General features: G+C 34.5%; 4 protein-coding genes across 4 annotated transcripts; 3 read left to right on the forward strand and 1 right to left on the reverse strand.

The window, feature by feature from the left end:
- Positions 1 to 3,326: 3,326 nt before the first annotated feature.
- LOC134701201 (uncharacterized) lies at positions 3,327 to 7,058 on the reverse strand. The gene is made up of 3 exons (XM_063562338.1): positions 6,149 to 7,058; positions 5,278 to 5,346; positions 3,327 to 3,590 (listed from the first exon to the last, which is right to left on the reverse strand). Exons 1-3 carry the CDS (start codon positions 7,026 to 7,028, stop codon positions 3,334 to 3,336), a joined length of 1,206 nt encoding a protein of 401 aa, XP_063418408.1. The 5' UTR covers positions 7,029 to 7,058; the 3' UTR covers positions 3,327 to 3,333.
- Positions 7,059 to 8,823: 1,765 nt separating this feature from the next.
- On the forward strand, positions 8,824 to 13,036 carry LOC134701206 (uncharacterized). Its single transcript, XM_063562343.1, has 3 exons — positions 8,824 to 9,789; positions 10,907 to 10,972; positions 12,669 to 13,036. Exons 1-3 carry the CDS (start codon positions 8,934 to 8,936, stop codon positions 12,887 to 12,889), a joined length of 1,143 nt encoding a protein of 380 aa, XP_063418413.1. The 5' UTR covers positions 8,824 to 8,933; the 3' UTR covers positions 12,890 to 13,036.
- A 2,109-nt stretch (positions 13,037 to 15,145) lies between these two features.
- On the forward strand, positions 15,146 to 17,761 carry LOC134701198 (SLIT and NTRK-like protein 4). The gene is made up of 3 exons (XM_063562335.1): positions 15,146 to 16,190; positions 16,917 to 16,982; positions 17,377 to 17,761. Exons 1-3 carry the CDS (start codon positions 15,314 to 15,316, stop codon positions 17,631 to 17,633), a joined length of 1,200 nt encoding a protein of 399 aa, XP_063418405.1. The 5' UTR covers positions 15,146 to 15,313; the 3' UTR covers positions 17,634 to 17,761.
- Positions 17,762 to 22,026: 4,265 nt separating this feature from the next.
- Positions 22,027 to 24,023, forward strand: LOC134701183 (uncharacterized). The gene is made up of 3 exons (XM_063562321.1): positions 22,027 to 22,915; positions 23,323 to 23,379; positions 23,791 to 24,023. Exons 1-3 carry the CDS (start codon positions 22,027 to 22,029, stop codon positions 24,021 to 24,023), a joined length of 1,179 nt encoding a protein of 392 aa, XP_063418391.1.
- Positions 24,024 to 24,421: the final 398 nt, after the last annotated feature.

Consider the following 24,421-nt stretch of genomic DNA (forward strand, 5'->3'; position numbering starts at 1 on the left):
AATTTATTTATTACGAAATCAATGTTTTTACCAATAGACACAATATCTAACGATCTGATCAGAGTGGTTAAAGGGTCGATAAGTTAACACTAATCGTATTCTAAATTAACTGACTCTGTAAACAACATCAATGTACACATTTATATTGCGAATAGATTTCTTGTAGTAGAGACAACTTTCCAAACCAAATATGTTTTTCTATGACAAAATTAAACTATTAAAGGTTTTAAGTAATTTGTTGTAACGAAACACATTTTTTTGTACTTCCATGTTCTAAAAGCAGTTGTTTAATTTGTCTTGATGAATTGCTTAAACGAAAGAGGTATATCACCAAAATATATATATATATTATGGAACGCAAAGCTAAGTCAGTATAGTAGATCCATGAACTATTACAAGGGGTGAGTGGTTACATGTTAATACGACCAAGGAGAATCGTCTGAATCATTCATCAGTGAAATGTTAAATATTAGTTACATTATATGTCCATGGTAAAAAGTTGCCTCATTATCATCCAAACCATCATTTTACATTTGTAGCTGGTCTGACACAAAGGGTCAAGTTAGCTATCCTCGTGATCTTTCGTCTCCCGTCTATAAACTTCAAAAACTCTGATGTTCCATGTGTGTGTATATTATACTCTTCACAAAGCTCCAAGCTGTGTAATCCTCAAACAGAACACAGATATTCCCGATAACTTTTCTAAGTCAATGACCATCATTGATTCAATGTTGCCTAACTATATTTAAATATTGTATTCTTTAAAACGATAGTCTGAAGCACATCTTAATTTGGATACTTCTATTGTGCCAATTACGTTTCAATATTATTTTACAGATATTTTATCATATTACATCCAATATAAGAGACTGATTTTACAAGTTTTAAAAAATCAAGGTGTTGCAATACTTTTTTCATCGTTAAAAAGATAAGAAATGAATTTTGTAGAAACAAATGAAAAACAATGTTTGAGCCAAATAGAAAGCCGAAAAAAGTTTTGAAACACCTTAAGATCGACAAAGAATTGGGGACTACTTATATAAGACAATACCTCAGCTTATTGACCTTGCACACGACAGTATCCTAACAACACATTACTCTGTCAATGGCAGTTCAAAGGTGGCTCTGCTCAAGAATATTCAATTGGAGTAAATGCATCTGCAAATGACAGAAGCCTTAAATCATGATTGTAACCCAGCAAGAAATCTTGTTATTACAATGTGATATAAAATATAAAGACTCAAAAAAACATTGTCTACAAGCTCTGATCATTGTTTCCGGATCAAACGAATAATTTCACGATGCCATGTTTTTTGTCTTTGATTGCTTATGCTTATGTTGTTTTTTTTTCCTAAATTAATAGCTTTCAGTAAATGCAACGACTCTGAGATCTGTACTTGCTGTCTTTTGTTGTTGGGATGTACAAGTACCTGTCCACGTCTTATCTGTGTTTTGTTAGATATATTTCCATCTGACGATTTCAGCTTTTTTCAACTGATTTTTATAATTTGTTGTGACAAAACGAAAACAGACGGATATATAGCAACAAACGTCAACCACTAAGTTACAACATTCAAAACTGCGACATGCACGTTCAATAAGAGGTTATGTTAAACATGTTTTCTGGTGCCGATTTCAGCTCTCCCCTAGCCCTTGGAAACAGTGTAACAGTACAACATAATAACCAATTATAAAGATATGTTGAATGAAGGCTTAAATAGTCAGATTTCTTGTTGGGGTACAATCATGCATACGCAGTCAATTGTCTTATGCTTCTGTCTATTGCAGAGGTATATCTCTATGGAATATTCTTGAGCAGAGCCTGATTTTGAACTGCCATTGGCTAGGGGTGAGTGGAAATCGGCACCAGAAAACATGTTTAATATAACCTTTTATTGAACGTGCCTGTCGCAGTTCTGAAGCGTATAACTTAGTGGTTGACCTTTGTTTGCTATACATCAGTTGTTTCTCGTTTTGTACATTAAACAGACCGTTATTTTAGTATGAACTCGAAGTCGTAAGAGTTATGATTGGCAGTTCTAAATTTTAAATTATTAGGGCCCCGACTTTAGTCGAGTCGCCCTATAGTGATCAGTCTGTCCGTCCGTCCGTCTGGTCCGTCCGTCCGTCCGTAACACTTTAACTTTGTGTCCGCTCCATATCTAGAAAACCATTATGATTTCATACATTATACTTTACATGTTTATTAACCACCACCAAAGGGCGTGTCATGATGTATGTACGTTCCGCATCTGACAGGCGCACCACCAAACGGTATATTTACTGCTAATTACACGGGTCATTATCACAGGGTTGACACTACTAAATTCCATCAACCATTGTCAAATTGTTACCAATTGTAGTATTTTAATCAGTAAGCTTTTCTAAGATAACAATACGAATACTAATCACAGTTCCAGTTCTACGGGTTCAAACAGAAAGATTTGAAAGCAGAGAAAACTGTGTATCTTATAATCAGTATGACTTTATCAGATGACAATAATATTACTGAAATAAGGCTTGCGAATAGTTATATACTTTATAAATTCAGTCACGGACCCGCGATATCACGGGTGTTTTCTAGTAGAACATATAAATTACGCAACATTAAAACGACACAAAACCTAAATACATCTATAAATGTATACATCTACAGATCATCATGGCACCCAGGGTCATTTTTTTCACTTTATAAATCAAACAAATAGAAGGAAAGTGTTCATTGTATTAAATTTATCTTTACCAAATGTTAATTTACATTTTCTAGTTCAAAGTTTCTGAATCTCATCAGTGTATGTGTATGTAATAATCTTAGTGTTTGGTCCTTTAAAGAAACAATTAGTACTACTGGTGGCCGTTTGACAAGGGTACTATTCTGGTTCCCTTTTCGAGAGGCAGTTTAAATGCCCCTCCTTTCATTCTACCCACTTTGCAGAATCCACCTTTATGTTAACAATTTCTCAGGATTAATGTGTTTCTCGTCTTGAATGTATGCCTGAACTTCTAGTATAATTCAATAACTGGAACAACCACTTTTGTAAAAATAAAATTGAAAATGGAAATGGGAAATGTGTCAAAGAGACAACAACCCGATCATAGAAAACACAACAGCAGAAGGTCACCAACAGATCTTCAATATTTGTTTGTGATCATACACAAGTAGGCAGAGCACGTTTAAAGACAATTTTCAAAGATTTATTTACATTTAACTGTCACAATAGATAGTGTACATTCAACGAGAATAATATAGTGTTTTTATAATGTCTCTGCTACCATCCCTTACGCATGAGCGGAGCTTAGGTCTCTGCTATCTTCCTTACGCATATGTCTCTGCTACCATCCCTTTCGCATGGGCGGAGCCGTCGATGCAGGGGGTCTCTGACCACCCCCACCTCCATGTAGAAGAGCTTGTTGAACTTTCATCCATGCAATATTCCTCTTTTTCATCAGTCTTTCTCTGTCAGTAATTAGATCTCGTCTAACATGGCATACGATTGCTAAAGCTAAAGCTCCAATAACTAAGGTAAATAATAGTACTGCATACGCTATAATATTGTATAGAATAAAACATTCCACTCCCCAACGGAAACCTACAATACACAATTTAGATTAATTGACATTAAATACATCTTATCGGGGGAAAACTGTGACATGAATAAAATTAAAGCAGTGATAAAGTTTGTAGGTGGAGGTCTTTGCTCTTCTATATACAAGTTGATTTAGTCTTGTAGTTTAACATCTCTCCTCGTTTTTCAATTATTTTTTTATTGTGAGTTGAGTATCTCATTGATGTTATACTTTGCACTTTTTACATATTTTATAATATGATTTAGACGAAACAATGTTTGGCTATACTAGTTTACGGCGTTTATATATGTTAAAAAAATCAATGACCACTTACTTAAAAAGAAAGAACAATTTGAAAGTTATATTTCTACACATTAATCCATGGAAACACCTGAAAAGTTCAAAATTCAGAATGTTGCTTTGAAGAAAAAGGAAAGGAAGTCAGCTTTTTCTTAATAACTAAATCTTCCTTAGTTTTGCCCTTCGTATTACTATGATCAGGGATTATAATATATTGACCTCTGCCGTCCTAGAGCAGTGGCTCGAAGTATATCTTTTCGCCTTCTGTAATTCTAAGATCAGGGATTTTAAGAGTTACCTTAAGTTTGCTCCTTGAATATGATGCACAAGGGTTCAACGTTTTAACAATGCCTTGGTTTTCCCGTTTGAATGGTTTTACACTAGTAATTTTGGGGCCCTTTATAGCTTGTTGTTCGGTGTGAGCCAAGGCTTGTTGTTCGGTGTGAGCCAAGGCTCCGTGTTGAAGGCCGTACTTTAACCTATAATGGTTTACTTTTTAAATTGTTATTTGGATTGAGAGTTGTCTCATTGGCACTCACACCACATCTTCCTATATCTACTTACGTGTTCAAAAATTCGGGGATTTGAACTTTTACTTGTGTCCTCTGTGGAGCAAAGATAGGGGTTCAAACTTTTACGTGATACAAGAGTCGGGGATTTTGATGTTTACCTTTGCCCTCCGTGATACAAGTGCAAAAAATAACTGTATGAAGAGATTTAAGTCTTTACTTTTTCCTGCCCTCTCTGATACAGGGATCAGGAATTATGACTTTTACCTTTGCCCTACGTGATAAGGGATCAGGGATTAAGACTTTTACCTTTGCCCTCCGTGATAAGGGATCAGGGAGTAAGACTTTTACCTTTGCCCTCCGTGATAAGGGATCAGGGATTAAGACTTTTACATTTGCCCTCCGTGATAAGGGATCAGAGATAAAGAAGTTAACCTTTGCCCACCGTGGAAAGGGATCAGGGATGAAGACTTTTACCTTTGCCCTCTGTGATACAAGGATCAGAGATAAAGACGTTTACCTTTGCCCACCGTGGAAAGGAATCAGGGATTAAGACTTTTACCTTTGCCCTCTGTATTACAAGGATCAGGGATTAAGACTTTTACCTTTGCCCTCTGTGATACAATGATCAGGGATAAAGACTTAATTGTGCCCTCTCTGATACAAGGATCAGGGATTAAGACGTTTACCTTTGCCCTCTGTGATACAGGGATCAAGAATTATGACTTTTACCTTTGCCCTCCGTGATACAGGGATCAGGATTAAGACTTTTATCTTTGCCCTCTGTGATACACGGATCAGGATTAAGACGTTTATATTTGCCCTCCGTGATACAGGGATCAGGGATTAAGACTTTTATGTTTGTCCATCGTAATAAGGGATCAGAGATTAAGACTTTTACCTTTGCCCTCCGTGATACAGGGATCAGGGATTTCACATTCTTTGATGTAGTATTCTTTTCCTGTCCTTTCTGTCAATAGAAAACAATATACATTAACATATATAGTGTTACATATTTAGTCTTAGATGCATGCTTGTTTATTAGTTTTAGTGGCTTTGAATTAGCTGTCAGTAACTGCGAGTACTGTCAGATCTGTTCTTAGTGTTTTGTTGTTGTTGGGATGTACAAGTACCCGGCCACGTCCACTTGTATTAGTAGTATTTGTATTTTTATCCTTCTGATGAGTTTCTTAACTGATTTTTATAGTTCGTTCTTATGTTGTACTGTTACACGACTGTCCCAGGTTAAGGAAGGTTTGGGATCCCGCTAACATGTTTAACCCCGCCACATTCTGTATGTATGTGGCTGGCCCTAGTCAGGAGCCTTTAATTCAGTGGTCACATACGTATGTGTTACATATTTGTTGTTCGTTCATTTTTTTGTACATGAATTAGGTCGTTATTTTCTCGTTTGAATTGTTTTACATTGTTATGTCGGGGTCTTTTATAGCTGACTATGCGGTATGTGTTTTTTTCTCATTTACGAAGGCCATACGGTGACCTATGTATACTTGTGTCATTTGATCTCTTATGGAGAACCTTCTCATTGGCAATCATACCACATCTTCTAATTGATATATATAATTACTTTGATTATTACAAATTATTCAATTCAAATTAATTTACATATTATTCAATTCAAATTTATTTACAAAGTATTCAATTCAAATTAATTTACAAAATACAGTTAAATTGTTGTTGTTTGGTAGAGAGTTGTCTCATTTGCAATCATACCACATCTTCATTTTTTTTTTATAAACAATTATATTTACTTTCATACAGCGCTGGTGTGGTACATGTATATCCGGTCTCTATCTCGTATCCGCTTGCATTCGCCGTATTGACGATCCAGATATTTTCACACGAACAATTCCATTCAGTTCCCATCAAGTTCACACTCAATAGTAGGTCAAGGCCATCGAAGATCGTGGAGGAAATCTCGGTAAATGCATTGTACTGTAGTGAAATCTTCTCTAGTAAAACATTCTGAGAAAAATCATCTGCCCTTACGACGGTTAGTCCGAGATTGTCCAGTACTACGCTAACTAAATTAGTCTGTGAGTACAATAGTCCTTGTGGTAAAGTTGTACTAGGTAACGTAACACCAATCATAGCTAGTTCTCCTTTCGGATCTGGAACGGTGGTTAGCTTCTGTATATCGAGACCGGTAAAGGCGTCATTAGCCAGAGTGGTCAATGAGCCACCGTACACCAAGAAGTAATTGAGTGAACCTATGGCTGAGAAGGCTGATGACGTAAACCCACTGCTGATGACACAGTTGATAATTGATAGTTCCTGGAGGTACGACATCCCGGTAAATGTTCCCGAGAATAAAAGTAGGGTGCCACCTGTGGAGCAGCGTATTTCTAGAGACGCTGGATAATCGGGATCAAGTGTTCCCATTCCAGAAAAACCTGAAAAAGTCGATGTTGGGTTACTGGCAGGAAGTTGTCCATGAACATTATAAATCTGCATCCTTTGTGGGATCGGACTAGAGAAGGATGAATACGACAAAGGAAGAGAAACCGATAGATAATCACATTCGTATACCCCTCGGGCTGAACCATCTGTATCAACGTAAGTACATCCAGATTGTGCTGCGCCTTTCACCATCACAGCGCCACACAACAATACCACGAACAACATCAACATTTTAAATTTTTCTGATTTCGTGTTCGGAATAATTTTACATTCGCACCTCCATTTTCCAAAATTGGCTGGTGTCGGATCTATACTGTAAATATTGAACCATTTCTATATAAAAACATGTTAATCTTTTATTATCGCCTTAATCCTTTAATCCATAAGTGTAAGTAAGTTTTTAAATTATGGAAACAAGTAATTAAGTCTAATATTTATTATGTTTAGGAGATTATATTAATGAACAAACCCTGAAAGTATATAGAGATATGTGTATATGCATCAAGTCTCCAGGTTACACATCATTCTTAGATATTTTCCCCGTTAAAATCCATAAATATGAATCGTGATAATCAGTTATTCCGAGAACACAGTTATCAGCCTTTAATGAGTGGTACAAATATATATAGTCCCATTGGCTTTAAAACGAACAAAACATGTATGAAATTATTTTTTTTATCTAATCAAATTTTTTTTTTTACAAAATGAAGTGTTTTTTGTTAAAAAAAAATGCATTTTACAACTTTTACTGTAGTCGAACTTTACAATGTTAGACATTTCAAAATTAATCTCTAGGTGATTGTTCACATCATGGTTGATCGCCATACGCCAAAGAATTAGTACATTGTGCGCAGCCTCCATTCAAATGGATAACCTCATCTTAACGTCTTCTGATTCCTGAAATAAGTCGACTAATGTGTTGCTAAGCTAGCAGCAACCATTCTTAACGAAGGGTTTTGTTTATTTGAGGACTTGTTTGAACTGAGGTGTCCTTTCATGCAATTTACGTCAAAAAGTGTCCCATATATGATCGATATGGTTCAAATTCGGGCTACAATTGGGCCAAGGAAGATAAACCGAATTCCATTTGTTCGTAGGCAAAAGTCTCCGAAATGGTATTATCGCACGATAACCAGAAGCGATGAGCCGATCTCGAACAGCTCTTGTTTAAAGGCTCCTGTATGGTCATCATTCTCTTTTTAGGATCGTATTGTTTGCAATGGGTTTCCTTCTGACCAACCTTCATTATGCATTATTTTCCCAAGCAGATGTTACAGCGGGTCTCATTGACCTAGGAAGGTCTTTAACATCGTTTCTTGCCTGGTTTTTATTCCCAAAACGACTTATAGTGGAATGGTGATGACCAACAATACGTGCAATTATCACAGCGACATACACAATGTACCTGCTTCCCTCATGCTTGATATCTGCCAACTTGCTGAAGTTATGAGTTGCGGATGACCAATTACAAGGTATCAATAACATAAACTAATAAACTTGGTTAATAAAGTGTTGAAAACAAAAAGGATAAAAACATCTGTTTTAGTCTTTACGAGTACAGTAGCTGCATGTGCAGATAGGAACTGATAGAGTCGGTATTTATTGATTAAAATCAGCTGTTATTTAAATAATGTTTAACTAGTTCTATTTCAAAAATTTATTTAACAAAAAAATAAAAAGTGTTTTTTTTTAATTTGAATTTCAATTTGGTGTTGCAATACTTTTTTCTATGTGTATATTTAGAGGTGAATTATCATTTATTTTTGTTTGTTTACTTTTTTTATTTCAATAGATCTTTCTAAGTTTTTAGATCGTACTGTTTCAATAAGCATGTAATATTTGCCACTACGTAGATGTAGAGCAGCTAACAATAAAACAATACTTTAGTGCATACCAGGGTTTATTCTTAAATAGAGCAAATACTAATTTGTCACGATTAAAGAATAAACATTCTTAATAATCCAGATTAAATATATTTTTGTTAATTGTAAAATGCTATATTAAAGTACAACCGTTATATGTCTATATATTATAAACCAGTTTTATAGGATCAAAGATTAGGAATTAAGATCGTTGTTATTTTGAGAGAAAAAATGGCGGACAGAAAATAAGAAAATTAGAGAGACAATAAGGAATATGGCACTTCTTTTAACCATTCTGATGTTTTGTATCTACAATAGTGATGCAGCAACACCTACCGGATGTACAGGGGATAGTTCCGATAGCTCTATCATTCATTACACGTGCGACAAGACAAGTATCGGTGGATCTATCAGTTTCGCTGGATTCACAGATTCTGAGCCACAGAGGCTAACCATCTACAGCGCCAGTGGTACAGTTTCCGCGGGAACATTTAGCGGTTTCAGCGCATTTAGTGGTGTTAACTCTGATTACCCGGCTACCCTTCAGTTCCTATGTACAGGCTCACTTACGTTTTCTACAGGGACGTTCGGTGATCTCGGGTATTTTGAGGAGGTTTTTATCAAAGATTGTACTACTTCCTTGATTGCCAGTATGTTTAATAGTCTTGGAACGGCAAACAAAGTATCGATCAGTGGCGGAACACTTTCAACCATTGATGCTGGCACCTTCACAAGCCTCGACATCACACCAATATCCACAACAGCAAGTCCAAGAGGAGAATTGAGCATCAAGAACGTAGTACTAACGCCAGGAACATTTCCCTCGACATTCTTTAATCCACTGACGAATATTAAATTCATATATTTGGAGAATCTAGGCCTGACATCTGTTGATGCTGCGTGGTTCAGCAGTAACACAGCCCTCGTATATCTGTCTCTGGCTAACAATCAGATCACAACACTCCCGAGTACTATGTTTGATACAACATTGGCGTTACTGTATATCAATTTACACGGGGCTCCTTTGGATTGTACAGATACTAGTACCACTTGGTATTATGATTACACTGTAGCCAACAACATCACCTTTGACGGAGCAGCTGTCTGTTCCACTCCAGCTGCTGAACAATGTAAGTAATCACTTGGTATTATGACTACGCTGTAGCCAATAACATCATTTTTGACGGAGCAGCTGTCTGGTCCACTCCAGCTGCTGAACAATGTACTAATCACTTGGTATTATGACTACGCTGTAGCCAACAACATCACTTTTGACGGAGCAGCTGTCTGTTCAACTCCAGCTGCTGAACAATGTAAGTAATCACTTGGTATTATGACTACGCTGTAGCCAATAACATCACTTTTGACGGAGCAGCTGTCTGGTCCACTCCAGCTGCTGAACAATGTAAGTAATCACTTGGTATTATGACTACGCTGTAGCCAATAACATCACTTTTGACGGAGCAGCTGTCTGGTCCACTCCAGCTGCTGAACAATGTAAGTAATCACTTGGTATTATGACTACGCTGTAGCCAATAACATCACTTTTGACGGAGCAGCTGTCTGGTCCACTCCAGCTGCTGAACAATGTAAATTATCTCTTGGTATTATGACTATACTGTAGCCAATAACATCACTTTTGATGAAGCAGTTGTTTGTTTCACTCCGGCTGCTGAACAATGTAAGCTATCACTCTGTATTATGATTACACTGTAGCCAATAACATCACTTTTGTTGAAGCAGCTGTCATTTCTAGCCTAAGTGTAAGTAATCAAGTGCATAGTGTATAATAGTTTGATTCTGTCAAATGAATTTAGTATTGTGTGGTATTATGTCATTCGTAATAGCGTAAGTTAATGAGTGTGTCATGTCATAACAATATTCGAAAAACGAATTCAAAGTAATCTTTTTGTCTTTTAAATCTATCAAACAAAGGGTATAACAGTCAACGTTAAGCAAACAACAATTAATCAATCAGTATAATTCTGGTGAACAAGATCAATATTGAAGTCAAGGTCATTATGATACTAAAATAACAAAAATAGTGATCTTCGAAGAAAATCACTACTTGATCATAAAATCCGTACTTGATCAGAAAATCAGTACTTGATCAGAAAATCAGTACTTGATCAGAAAATCCGTACTTGATCAGAAAATCAGTACTTGATCAGAAAATCAGTACTTCAGAATACAACAAAACAAACCAATTGTTATGAAATATTCAAGATGTGTGATTACTACTTCCAGATAAAAGTTTAACAGTTTGGGCACAGGCGTTTGCAACATCAACTGATGCATGCAAAGGGGAAATGGGTAAGACTTCGTTTTATTTATATATCATTTTCATCTGTATACATGTTAATTTTTTGGTACTTGTGATGGTGACAAAACTTGTTTCCCTCTAAATTTATTTTATTACACGAATGATTTTACTATATATTTATTTGTTTCATTTCTTTTTTTTTTAAAGAAAGAATGGAAACAGCTATTTATCCATGACCTTAATCCGTCGTGCACTTGACAAAACCAACATCAAAATGTATTAATTTTTCGTCATCGTAAAAAGTAAAATCACAAAGATACTGAACTTAGAGGAAAATCAATTCGGAAAGTTCATCACATGGCTAAATCAAATAACAAAAGGCATAAAAAACGAATGGACAAGAACTGTCATATTCCTGACTCGGTACAGTGTTTTCAAATGTAGAAAAAAAAGTCAAAATATGGGTACATCAGTCATCATCGTGTTACAATTTTAAAAGGAACAATCACAGGAAGACACCAATACTCAGAAGAAGATCCCTTAATTAACTGATTAGTAGGCAGACGATTAATTGCAAATCATGTTACTTGTTACATGAAACCATGCCAACGTTCTGGTATGATAGTAAATAGTTATCAAAAGTACCAGGATTATAATTTTATACGCCAGACGCGCGTTTCGTCTACATAAGACTCATCAGTGACGCTCAGATCAAAATAGTTAAAAAGCCAAACAAATACAAAGTTGAAGAGCATTGATGACCCAAAATTCCAAAAAAGTTTTGCCAAATACGGCTAAGGTAATCTACTCCTGGGGTAAGAAAATCCTTAGTTTTTCGAAAAATTCAAAGTTTTATAAACAGAAAATTTATAATATGACCATATAATTGATATTCATGTCAACACCGAAGTGCTGACTACTGGGCTGGTGATACCCTCGGGGACGAAACGTCAACCAGCAGTGGCATCGACCAGAAATAGAGTTCATGTTATTCTGTAGATAATCGGAACCAAAATTTAACATTTGCAGGAACGATTTGGAGACTGAATGCAATTAGTTGCAGAAAAATTATGTTCCAACACATATTTCACTAAACATATATTATGATATTAGAACTTTTTGGTATAATGCTCTTCAACTTTGTACTTGTTTGCTTTTATAAATATTTTGATTTGAGCGTCCCAGATGAGTCTTATGTAGACGAAACGCGCGTCTAGCGTACTAAATTATAATTCTGGTACTTTTGATAACTATTAACACCACTGGGTCGATGCCACTGCTGGTTGACGTTTCCTCCCCGAGGGTATCACCAGCCCAGTAGTCAACACTTCGGTGTTGACATGAATATCAATAATGTGGTCATTTTTATAAATTTCCTGTTTACAAAACTTTGAATTTTTCGAAAAACTAAGGATTTTCTTATCCCAGGCATAGATTACTTTAGGCGTATTTGGCACAACTTTTGGAATTTTGGATCCTCTATGCTCTTCAACTTGTAATTGACTGTTTGGTTTTATAAAAATTTTGATTTGAACGTCACCGATGAGTCTTATGTACACGAAACGCGCGTCTGGCGTACTAAATTGTAATCCTGGTACTTTTGATAATTATTGTCTGTGTTCTATAGGAATTAATTTTTGTGGCTTATCAATTCGATTACATACACGTATGTATACACGTGTTTGCTGTCATAAAGTCCACCAATGAAGTATGACTTAACATCTTGTATTGGTTTATGTTTTATAGGAATAGTAGTCGGCGGCTCTTGCATTGGTTTATTCCAGTTGATCTGTTACTGTGTGACATTTGTGTGTCTGATATTTGGTATCGTTGCCCTTATACTGGTAATATATCTACGTCGCAGTACATTGAGAGCGAAGCAAGACAATGGAAGTAAGGGAAACCAAAGGCAAGAGAAGAGGAAAGGAGGAAGACGGGAGAAAAGAGATTCAAATGCATGGACTTAATTATCAACTTTGTATCTAATGATACATGTAAAAGACAAAGACGTTTGAGATTATCCATTGGACACGCTGAACATTTTATTTGTTTCATTATTAAATTACTTTTACTCATGAATTTTTCCATTGGTTATTAAAAGGTGAAATTGTCAATGTTGTATCATGATTTAGAATTCTAGTTTATATCAATCCGTACTTTTTCAATATCAAATTTCATTTCTCAGTATAGTTCTATATTCTAGACAGTAACTGTTTTTAATGACTACGCGTCATAACAGTGTATACAGTACTGTATAAAAACAAACGAACAATAAATTAAAATCAGAATAAAAGTTACAGAATTTAATTACCGATAACCAATGAATTACTGAACCCGTCTTTCACCTAAATTTGTTAATGTCAAAGTATCAGCCACACACTTATCAATCGGAGTCCATATAAACAAGTAATGCGATGCCAATGAGACAAGTACCGAAGTTCGAAGTGGGTGTTAACAATTAAGGGTAACCGTAGGACTTCCACGATGAGACAACTCATTCTGTAAAGTCAGCTATAAAAGGCCCCGACATGAAAAACAATGTGAAGCTATGCAAATGTGGACAGATATGACAGATACATGTATAAACCAATTACAACCGCTGGATCCTAACTTTGAACAGACACATAACGAATGTGGCGAGATTAGACATTTTAAAAATGCGCCATTTCTTCCCTAATTACCCATGGCAGTGTTGTAGCTATACACAATAAGAACCTACTATAACATCAGTTGAAAAGGTCTTAATTTCCCCGATTTAAACAATGCCGAAAAACATCTATAATATAAAAAAACAGACATGACATGATAGGAAATGTATGCATTGAATTCTAACAACAACAAAAAAGATACAAAGTACAGATCTGAGAGGACTGACTAATAGAGAGATAGCTAATTCAAAGCTTATACCATCTATTAAAAAAGCATGAAAAATAAGCCTTGAAAGACTGAAATATCTCTAAGTACACATCCAACACCCAATGCATTTAGAGTTAAAAAAGCATCATTAACAGTAAGAGAAAAATACGATCATATGAAGATATACTGTAGGTATCGACAGGTCGAGATATCTAAAGGCTCTAAATAGCTTTGGTTAACGAAGCTCACCTATGTATACCTTCATCGTCAACAATGTGCATTCGCCAACATTTCAAAATGCCCTCTTGGTTTTGTTGATCTTGCATTGCTGATCATTGTTTTTTAAAGTGTCTGCAGTAAAGTTATAACAATTTCTGTTAAATTTGACTTACTTGTAGATCAGATCTAGTCTTCTATACATTAATTTATATACAAGGGGTGATATGACGGGTTGTTTATCTATAAAAAATATATAATGTTTAGATCTTGTCTTGCTGATCAGTTTTGCCTATTTACGTTTCGTCTATCTATAATAGTTTTTCAGATATAGGCAAAAAAAAAAACACAGGTAAAAGTCGTCAATAAAGGGCAATTTGTTAAATGAGCGGGAGTCAGTCTGAAACTTATTTTTTTTGTATTCTACTCATATTTCTGTACAAAATGTATTGAAATTTCTTTTCACAATGATCATTGATGAGAAAAAATTCTGGCGATGTTTGTTAAATAATATAATTTGAAATTTGAAATACTATTTTAGAAATACTGTTTTATTGAAGGCTTTCCACGTTAGTATTTCTAGATAAAATTCTGCAATGCAAAAAAATGTAAAGAACATTTGTCGTTGTATCAGTATCTATAAAATTAGTATTTTTGAGGTTTAATTTGTCCTCCAGTAATATTAGAAGGGTGTGATCCCTGAATCCGCTTACTGTTTTGTCAGATTCCCGTATCCCGCTTATCAATTTTATAATTATAACGCTTGTAATTTCACGCGTCCCGCCTTACTTTTTTTTTACACACAAGCACATTTCAAATATCACACTTACAAAAATATTGTCCAATTCCGCGTCAAGCTTCAACCCTAATGAGACACACTAGCAAGTGTAACTATCTTTAACTCAATCATATTTTGATATGTTTCTTAATAATTAATAATACCTTTAACACTTTATTATTTTATCTTACTTATATATAATCCTATTACTATTTGTTAAGCTTTTCTAGCTTTGAATGTAGGCCATCTTTAGGTTAGTCTCTAAATGATTTAATATTTATTTTTGTTAGATCTTATTAAGTTCTAATCCATATTTTGATATATACCAATATTTGAACCTGTAATACATATTAGTTACAGTTGATAACATTTATAACGATCAAAAGATTAAATCGAAAAAATTTGGAACTAAAAGTTCAACATAATTTTGTGACCCAGCTGTAATAAGAAATGTGATTGTTTTCGTTAAAATGTAGACCATCATAGTCTGAATGCTGCTGCAGAATAGTATGTGATTAAATTTGAACTTTATTAAAACAAGATGAAAATTGTAGAAGTGTTTGTGTACTTATGGACAACGTACATCGGATATGTGTATAGTGCACAGCCTACCGGATGTACATACGACAGTACAGATTCATCAACAGGTATCTATACGTGTACATTCGGCAGTTACACAGCACCACTTACCTTTACTGCGTTCACTGATCCGTATCCACAGCGTATAATTATCAATGCTGTAAGCGGCACTTTACCAACAAATACTTTCTCAGGCTTTTCATCGTTTGCTGCTAATTTGATAGATCTTGATTATGCTGCAAGCTTACAGGTTATTTGTAGTTCTGGAGGAACACTGACAATTTCGCAAGCTTTATTTTCGAGCATGAGCTATCTACAGGAACTGAAAATAAGTAACTGTGATATTCAGTCGCTTCCTTCGAGTGTTTTCTCAAACTTAGTCACACTCGATTCTCTGTGGATTGAAGGAGGTTCAGTCAACACACTAGCAACTAATATTCTTACGGGTTTATCTATAGAAAAATTGGACGTTCCAGTCCCGACCGGCGAATTTGTCATAAAGAACACTGTGGTTTCCGGTAATCAAATTCCGGTCGGTATGCTTGATGGACTGACTGCTGTTAAATCAATTAGATTCGACAACATCGGACTGACTTCGGTTGATGATGCGCTGTTCGGTCTGAATACAGCTTTGACGTCTTTGTCACTTGCTAACAATGTTGGGATAATAAAGATAGAAACTGCTTTGATTAGCGCACTAGAGGGGTTATCTTCCCTTGATCTAGATGGTATCCCGTTTGAATGCACGTGCGAAAACTTATGGATCCTCACTCATGCCACAATGAATGGTATAGCCTTACCATCAGGAATCATTTGCGGCACACCTGCTGAATATCAGAGTACGTATTTGTTATGACAATCGTATTGATATACAATATAATAGTTTGATCATGTAGGTTGCACTTGTAAATGCTTCTGTTTCACAACCCACAAGACCCAAAGTGAAAGGAGGGGTATATATAAAAAAGATTTGGTATGATTGCCAATGAGACAACTGTTCACAAGAGACCAAAATGACACAGACATTAATAACTATAGCTCACCGTACGGCCTTCAACAATGAGCAAAGCCCATACCGACTAGTCAGCTATAAAAGGCCTCGATAAGACAATGTAAAACATTTCAAACGAGAAAACTAACGGCCTCATTTATATAAAAAAAAATGAACGAAAAACAAATATGTACCAAGTAACACATAAAAAACCGACAACCACTGAATTACAGGCTCTTGACTTGGGACAGGCACATACGTAAATAATGTGATATGTAGTACATAATTTTAGTATAAATTAATGCCTTATTATTCGGAAGTTCGGGGCATATAAATGTTGAAAACTGCCACACAGCTTTTATTGCTGTACTTCATCTGAAAGTCAAAGTGATGCCTCCAAAACGGAACAAAATAAAAACTATCACCTTACTGCAAGGTAATACGGCCGCTACCGTTGGCTTTAATATATTTAATACTGGTTACATTGCCACAAAAAAAGTGCTTAACTCATTGCCAATTTAGTAAATAAGTTTTGTGATTCCTTAATAATTGACAAGGCTATATTTTTATTCAGACAAGAAAGCTTCTAAGTATTATGATGAGATGTGTGACACTGCAAACGCGTGTGGAGATTTACCAGGTGAGTATAGGACGTTTGAATATACAAAAGAAATAATCCAATTTCATAAGACGAAGAAATAACCAACGAACTCGTAGCTAGAAAAAAAAAAAAAAAAAAAGGCCCTACAAAATTCTACACAACTCTACATGAGAACTTCACGTAGACAACCAGAACACCAACAACATACCAAGGTTGATCTCAGATCGATTTAAACACGAATTTAAACCATAAACCATCTTCTGTTTAAAAAAAATGCATTTGTTCACGTTGGTCAAATTGCTTTATAAATTTGTTGACATTTGTTTGCAATCAGACCATATATTTTTTCCCATAAATACAAAGTGGAATACAACCTCACGGTGGTTAATCAAAATAAATAAAAAACATCAATCAACATACTTTTATATTTCAGGTATAACCCTTGGTCCAACGATATGTATGACTATTATCGAGATTGTCAGTTATTGTATCCTAGCTGTTACCATGGTAATAGCTATAGTAGCACTTGTTATCATATGTTATGTCAGAAGGAAACTGGTCATTGCCAAAGAAAATCTAGAGAAAAAGAGAAATAGCTCCTGGGCACGTGTACAAAATGCACTGAAGAAGGGCGGAGCATCTGGTCAAAAACCACCATTGAGATCGTCACAAGTAGATGGTTGGGTGTAACAAATATTGATAAACCAATAGATGTCTGAGTTTGCCTGTCCTTAATTGATGTATAAACATATACACTGTATACAACTGCTTAACAAATAGATGCTTGGAATCTTCTTTACGTCATTAAAACACATTTAATAAAATGTTTTATAGAAAACGTTTTTATAATCAATGTTTTTTAATGCAGATTCAAACGATCCTGATTAAGAAGGCATATAGTTATTCGTTGCTTGATATCCAACATAGATATACTATAATTTATTGTATGATCACTAGTACATAACAGGTGAAAGGTCACACATAGGGGTACATCACCCAATATTGTGTTGTTATCTTAATCACTATAAAAACAAACCAATATGTAACAAAGACCTACAAAAACTAATAGACAAAGTACATAAGCAGAATACAAAAAGTATCATAGAACAATAAAACAATCATTAAGACGGGATGTATACGTACAGAGCCACGTCATACATATAAAAAAGAAGATGTGGTATTATTGCCAATGAGACAACTATCCACAAAAGACCAAAATGACACAAACATTTACAATAATAGGTAACCGTACGACCTTCAACAATGAGCAAAGCCCATACCGTCATCAAAGAAACACAAAATGGCATATAGAAAAACTACATACATGTAAGCAAAACTGAAAGTCAAGAATACAAAAATTGTGAGAACAATAACAAAATGAGTGATAAATAAGTAAATAGTCTCGTCTAATGGATGTCTAAAAAAGAGACTAAACAGTAGATTAACAGTAATTCATACGGACAAATAAAAGAATAATATAATTCACGATATTGCATTTAGGACAATTAATAACGTCAGTACCCATAATCTTAAAAGAACACCGTGTATTATTCGTTAAATTTTAAACTTCTGTATAAAAAATTCATCATATATACCGGATTAAATTTGGTATTTACACCAGACGCACGTTTCATCTACAAACGACTCATCAGTGACGCTTGAATTCAAAAAAAAATATATAAAAAAGCCAAATAAAATACAAAATTGAAGAGCATTGAGAACCAAATTCCGAAAGGTAATCTATTCCTGAAGTAGAAAAACATTAGAGTGCATTTTTTCTTACACAAATGACGCAAGCGGCTAAGCGCGCACATGTTCTGCTGATTTGTGTCTAACATACGTTTGCAAAGTTTACGTACACTTTAACAACATTGCACTCGCTAGAGTTTTGTTTGTCGTTTATTGTTTGTAAGTACAAACGCTACATTTCTAACTTCAACCTGATTTAACGATGTATTTTTTTCTACGTTTGTAAAAAAAGTCTGTTTACCAACAACATATGCATGCATTATTGAAAGTTCAAACAAGGTCAATAAACACTGATTAATTGATGTTTTTGCTTCTATTTTTGTAGCGTTTAGAAAATAACAAAAAACGCCACACAATTTTGTAAGAAAGAAATGCACCTACTCTTATTATTTCAAAAATTCGAATGTTTTATACTAAACAGTTAATTTATAAAATATGGCAATATCAATGAGAATTTATGCTGACTACTGGGCTAGTAAGTGATACCCTCGGGGAATTAATGTAGTTTGGTGTCTTCATGAAGTAACACATTAGGTGTATCGGCTTCGCGAAATATTTATGATTCTGATTTGACAAGACTCCCATATAGGCCCTTCATATATGTCTAAGATGCTTATATCGTCACTAACCGAGATAAAAAGGAAAATGTTTCTTCTTATGTGACCTTTTGTCAAGCAATGTTTCTTTCTTTGCGTATTCACATATTTAGGTTTTTGTTTATATTTAATGTAAAGCAATTTCAAACAATGAAAAACACCCACAGCAAATACATTGTAGCCGGCTATAAAAAGTCGCGACATGAAAAATACAAAACAATTCAGTTGAAAATAAATGTACTAACGGTCTAATTTAAAACATAACAAACTACGAAAAACAAATATGACAGACATAAAATAACAGCAACAACCACTGAATAACACTCAGAATGTGACAGGGTTAAACATCTTTGTAAGCACTCAACCGTCCGACAATTTGGACCAGTGTTGCAACAGAACAAAAATATAAAAAAAAAATCAGTTGAAAAATGTTTATCTCATTAGATCGATACAAAGAAAAACACCAAACAAATACACAGGCAGGGCGATACAGGTTATATATCAACCGCCTTCCGTAACAACAAAACATGTCATTAAGTACATATCTGGAGAGTATTCGCAGTACCGGTAACTGACAGAAATATAGAGTCCAAAGCCAATAACAATCAAATATCAATCAGTACACATAAAAAATCCAATGGATTTAGTGTAAAAGCGTCATTAACAGTCAGAGAAAATCACTGGTGTCAATAAAGGGGACAAAAATATATGAAAATTTTATAAGGCTAATTTCTCCACTTTAACAGCTTATTTTCAGATGTGTATTATTTCAAGAAACATCTTTTTAATCATTGCCATTGAAATATTTTTTCGGACAGAACGGAAAAAAAGCATCAGGAAAATATGACATTGTGCAATGCTAAAATATAGGTGTTGATAGATTGTAGCTAGTTAAATGTTAAAGTACATAATTATGTGAAATATAAAGTGCATGACAATGTTCTGACAAAAAATCGTACATTGTTATATTTTGATCAATTCATATTGATAGTGTTGGCAAATCTCTAAACAATACTTTTAGTTAATACTAGAACACACGCGGGTTTGTGAAAAAATGAAAGTGCCTATGTTTATTTAACTGGGTTTTTAGTATCCGTATTGTCATCTAATAAAGCCGTGTTGTTTGTAAAGTGCAGACTTTTTTCTTCTTTTAGAATGTTTCTGTTAAAACCAGTCCATGTACAATAAACTATCTATAAACTAAATTTAATTTTGTAATTACTAATAATTAACCAAATTAAATTGTTGTATTGAGGTCCAAGAATACTGACTCGTTACATGTACCAGTGTTAGGCCTGTGCTGCTCTCACCATTTTACATTTGTCTTTTATGTGGACATTGTGTGGTATTATGTGGATGAGTCAATATAATAAACAGTTATTTAACGCATCATGTAAATATAACGGAATTTGATGAGACAATTATTAAAGTGAGAGGGTTAGCGCTATAGAACCAGGTTTAATCCACCATTTTCTACATTTGAAAATGCCTGTACCAAGTCAGGAATATGACAGTTCTTGTCCATTCGTTTTTGATGCGTTTTGTTATTTGATTTTGCCATGTGATTATGGACTTTCCTAATTGATTTTCCTCTGAGTTCAGTATTTTTGTGATTTTACTTTTTGCTAACATTGAATTTGTCTACCCACAAGTATTTCATATTTTAAACTAAGATCTATTCAAATATGCTTTTTTAAAATCTCCTAATGCTTGCTCTCCCAGAATACTCAGTCTTCCCAGTTATATTTAAATTATTATTATAGTTGGAACAAGCTCGACGCTTAAGCTTAACCTAATTGTGAGGCAAAACATTTGTAAAATTGGCATTTAATTTAATAAAACCGAGAATGGAAACGGGAAATAAGTCAAAGAGACAACCAAACCATAGAGCAGATAATAGCCGAAGGCCACCAATGGGTCTTGAAAAAAACCAAGAAACATCCCGCACCCGGTAGTGTTCCTCAGCTTAAAATACAAACGTAAACTAGTTCAGTGAAAATGGACGTCATATACAAAACTCCAAAATAAATAAATGAACTAAAATTAAGATATATACCTACAAGACTAACAAAGGCCAGAGGATCCTGATTTTTTTCTCTTTTTTTTGTTTTATTTATTTTCATCCTGGTATCTATGATGAGTGTATTTAACAGTTTGTTATTTTGAAATAAAAGTAACAAACATCTTCAAACTTATTAGTGTCTTTTCTAAACTCACGGAAATAAACAGCTATTAGAGATTCCTTATTTTATTTGTGTTAAGTTGTTGGATTGCCGACTCAGTTAAAGACATCCAGTTTGAAAACTCTTTGTATTCATCAATTTATAAAAGATTCTTTTGTGAGAAATTTCTTTTATAAAAACATTAACTACTGGAACTGTTATCATTAGTTTATTGAAACTGTTTGTTTGTAACCCGGATTTGGTTTTTCTCTCTATCGATTTATGAGTTTCGAACAGCGGTATACTTCTGTTGCTTTTATTTAGCATGCCGTTTTGAATTTTAAATGTCTTTAAGGTAAGCGTGCATCTGATGGTAAACATGAATCAAAAATTTAAATGAATTTTAAAACCAAATACATAAAGGGCGTGTTTACTTAATCCGTAATTTATTTGTTTTGTTTAATCGCATTTATAGTGCAGTAAATTGCAGATTGGATAAAAGGGATTAAACCCATAAGTTTACATTACAATCACAGATTCTATATGTTATGTTTTATTATATCTATGTTGTCTAAAATGTTTAAGCATTGTAAGATTTTTCCGTTTGCAATCTACTTTATTTTATTGTTTGAGACAATAAATGGAACATCTCCGACCGGTTGTAGTTATGACAGCGCCTACTCATCAACAGGGATATATACTTGTGTATTTGGAAGCTATTCGGAACCTTTGACTTACTCAGCGTTTTCAAGTCCACTTCCACAAAGACTAAAGATCACGAATTTAAACGGAAACTTGCCAGCCAGTGGAAGTGCATTTTCGGGATTCTCAAGTTTTACCTCTGGTTCGTTCGACAGAAATTACCCAGCTTACCTCGAACTAGTCTGTACTACGTCAGGGTCGATAACTCTTACAACGAGTACTTTCACCGACATGAGTTATCTACAGGAAGTTAAGTTTTCTTATTGTAACATAGTTTCCCTATCAAATGGCATGCTAGGACCTTTCGGAAGTCTGAACTCATTGATATTTGAACACGGTTCCATAGCGTCTTATTCGGCAGACTTTTTAACATCTGTTACGATTGAACCACTTGCTGTTGCTGAACCGAGGGGAGAACTTATTATAAAGGATTGTTCGATTACACCCACTACAATACCAGCAGGTGTGTTCGACGGACAAACTTCGATACGAACAATACAATTAGTGAAAGCTGGGGTTACATCTATCGATGCTTCAGCGTTTAGTCTGACAACTCAGCTTAATTATATATCTCTGGTCGACAATTCTATTACGTCATTGGAAAGTAACCTCTTCACAAGTGTGAAAAGTCTGTCGTCCATTGATTTAGGTGGACTTGCTTATGACTGTTTCTGTTCAAATTTAGACGTCCTAACGTATTCTAGTGAAAACTCTGTAAAACTGCCGTCTGATTTGATCTGTAACACACCAGCCAGTTATCAATGTATGTTTATTATTAAAAAAAAGAAATTTGTAAGTAATATCATTCAAGTGTTAACCTTACCTTTAAAAAAAACCCATAGTTTTTACGTAAAAAAAAAAAAAAAAAACTTGTGAGATAGTGAGGGAGTGTTAGCTGAAAAATATATTTTACTTTGAAATATCCTGTTATCTGTCTTGAAACTTACTCAGGTAGCCTAGAAATAGGGGGGGGGGGGACAAGCCTGAAATGAGTGTCATCAAAGTTTGTTCTGGGATAAATCAGATCTTTTTTCTCTCTATACGCGCACATATTTCAAATAAATATAAAATTTATTATAATTTAAAACATACACTGTTATTCGGAAAATCAGGATAGGTACAACAATATTTGAAGTTTTATATAAATGATTATGCTTGGTATTTTTGTAGATAAAAAAGCGACAAAGTTTTACGCTGAGACCTGTGCTACAGTGTCAAGTTGTTCAGGTAAATTGTTTATTTATACCGGTATATGCTGATCTGACTGATCAACTGATTTTTGTTCTTGTTGATTTTATGCTGAACAGTAACACCACTAACCAAGGTACTAATAGAGATGATTGAATGCTCCTAAAGTTGAATTCCCGCGATAGCCGATTATCAGTTTTCCATGACTTATAAGAATATCCGTCCGTTTTACTAATTCATTGATTGTTTTTATGATTAATACAACTTTCATTTCCTAATATCTACAACAGCTTCACTTCTCAGAACAAGTAGGGTACAATGTATGAACCAAAAAGCATAATGTATGCTTATTGATTTTATTGTTAATGTGTTAAAATTTAGCTTGAAAAAGAAATTTACTTCGATCTAAGTTGTGGTCGAATTTTAATATTTACTTTAATTTGATTGTAGGTCTGTCTTGTTATACTGCGATAGAAATCGTAGGATTTGTCTTACTAGGCATGGCACTAATTGTCGCATGTGTTGCCTTGGCAATGATTTGTCATGCAAAGCGACAAATAACTTCTGCTGCAATATCATCCAGGAGAAGACGACCAAATAGATGGTCAAAAATGAAAAATGCCATGAGAGCTACACATCGTGGTCGTCGAGGAGAAAAGCCACCGATGAAATCCAAGTATTGAGGTTATATGAAAATGAATGGTTTCAATGACATTTTCTGATTTCCTTCATAAAGTAATCAAGGCATATTGATGCATGTACAATGTATCAATAGGAACAATACAATATTTAAAAAATCACGAGTATTTATTCAATGTTTATCTTTAATTCATGTCAATAAAAATGGCGGTTTTGTTTTGTGTATTCTGTATTGAATTAGAGACGATGCGAGTAGTTGTCGATGATAGCATCCAAACAGTACTATTTAATAGAACTAACTGTTGAAGAAAATACATTATAGTACAGCTTCCTTTGAATCCGATACGTCTCTGAACGAGAACCGGCTTCTACAGATGCCCTCGAAATGATTAAAAAGCCAACATTAACGCCAAATAAAAGTCAATTAATCTTTTACTGTGTT

The sequence above is a fragment of the Mytilus trossulus genome, unplaced genomic scaffold, assembly GCF_036588685.1.
Source record: "Mytilus trossulus isolate FHL-02 unplaced genomic scaffold, PNRI_Mtr1.1.1.hap1 h1tg000233l__unscaffolded, whole genome shotgun sequence".
NCBI lineage: Eukaryota > Metazoa > Mollusca > Bivalvia > Mytilida > Mytilidae > Mytilus > Mytilus trossulus.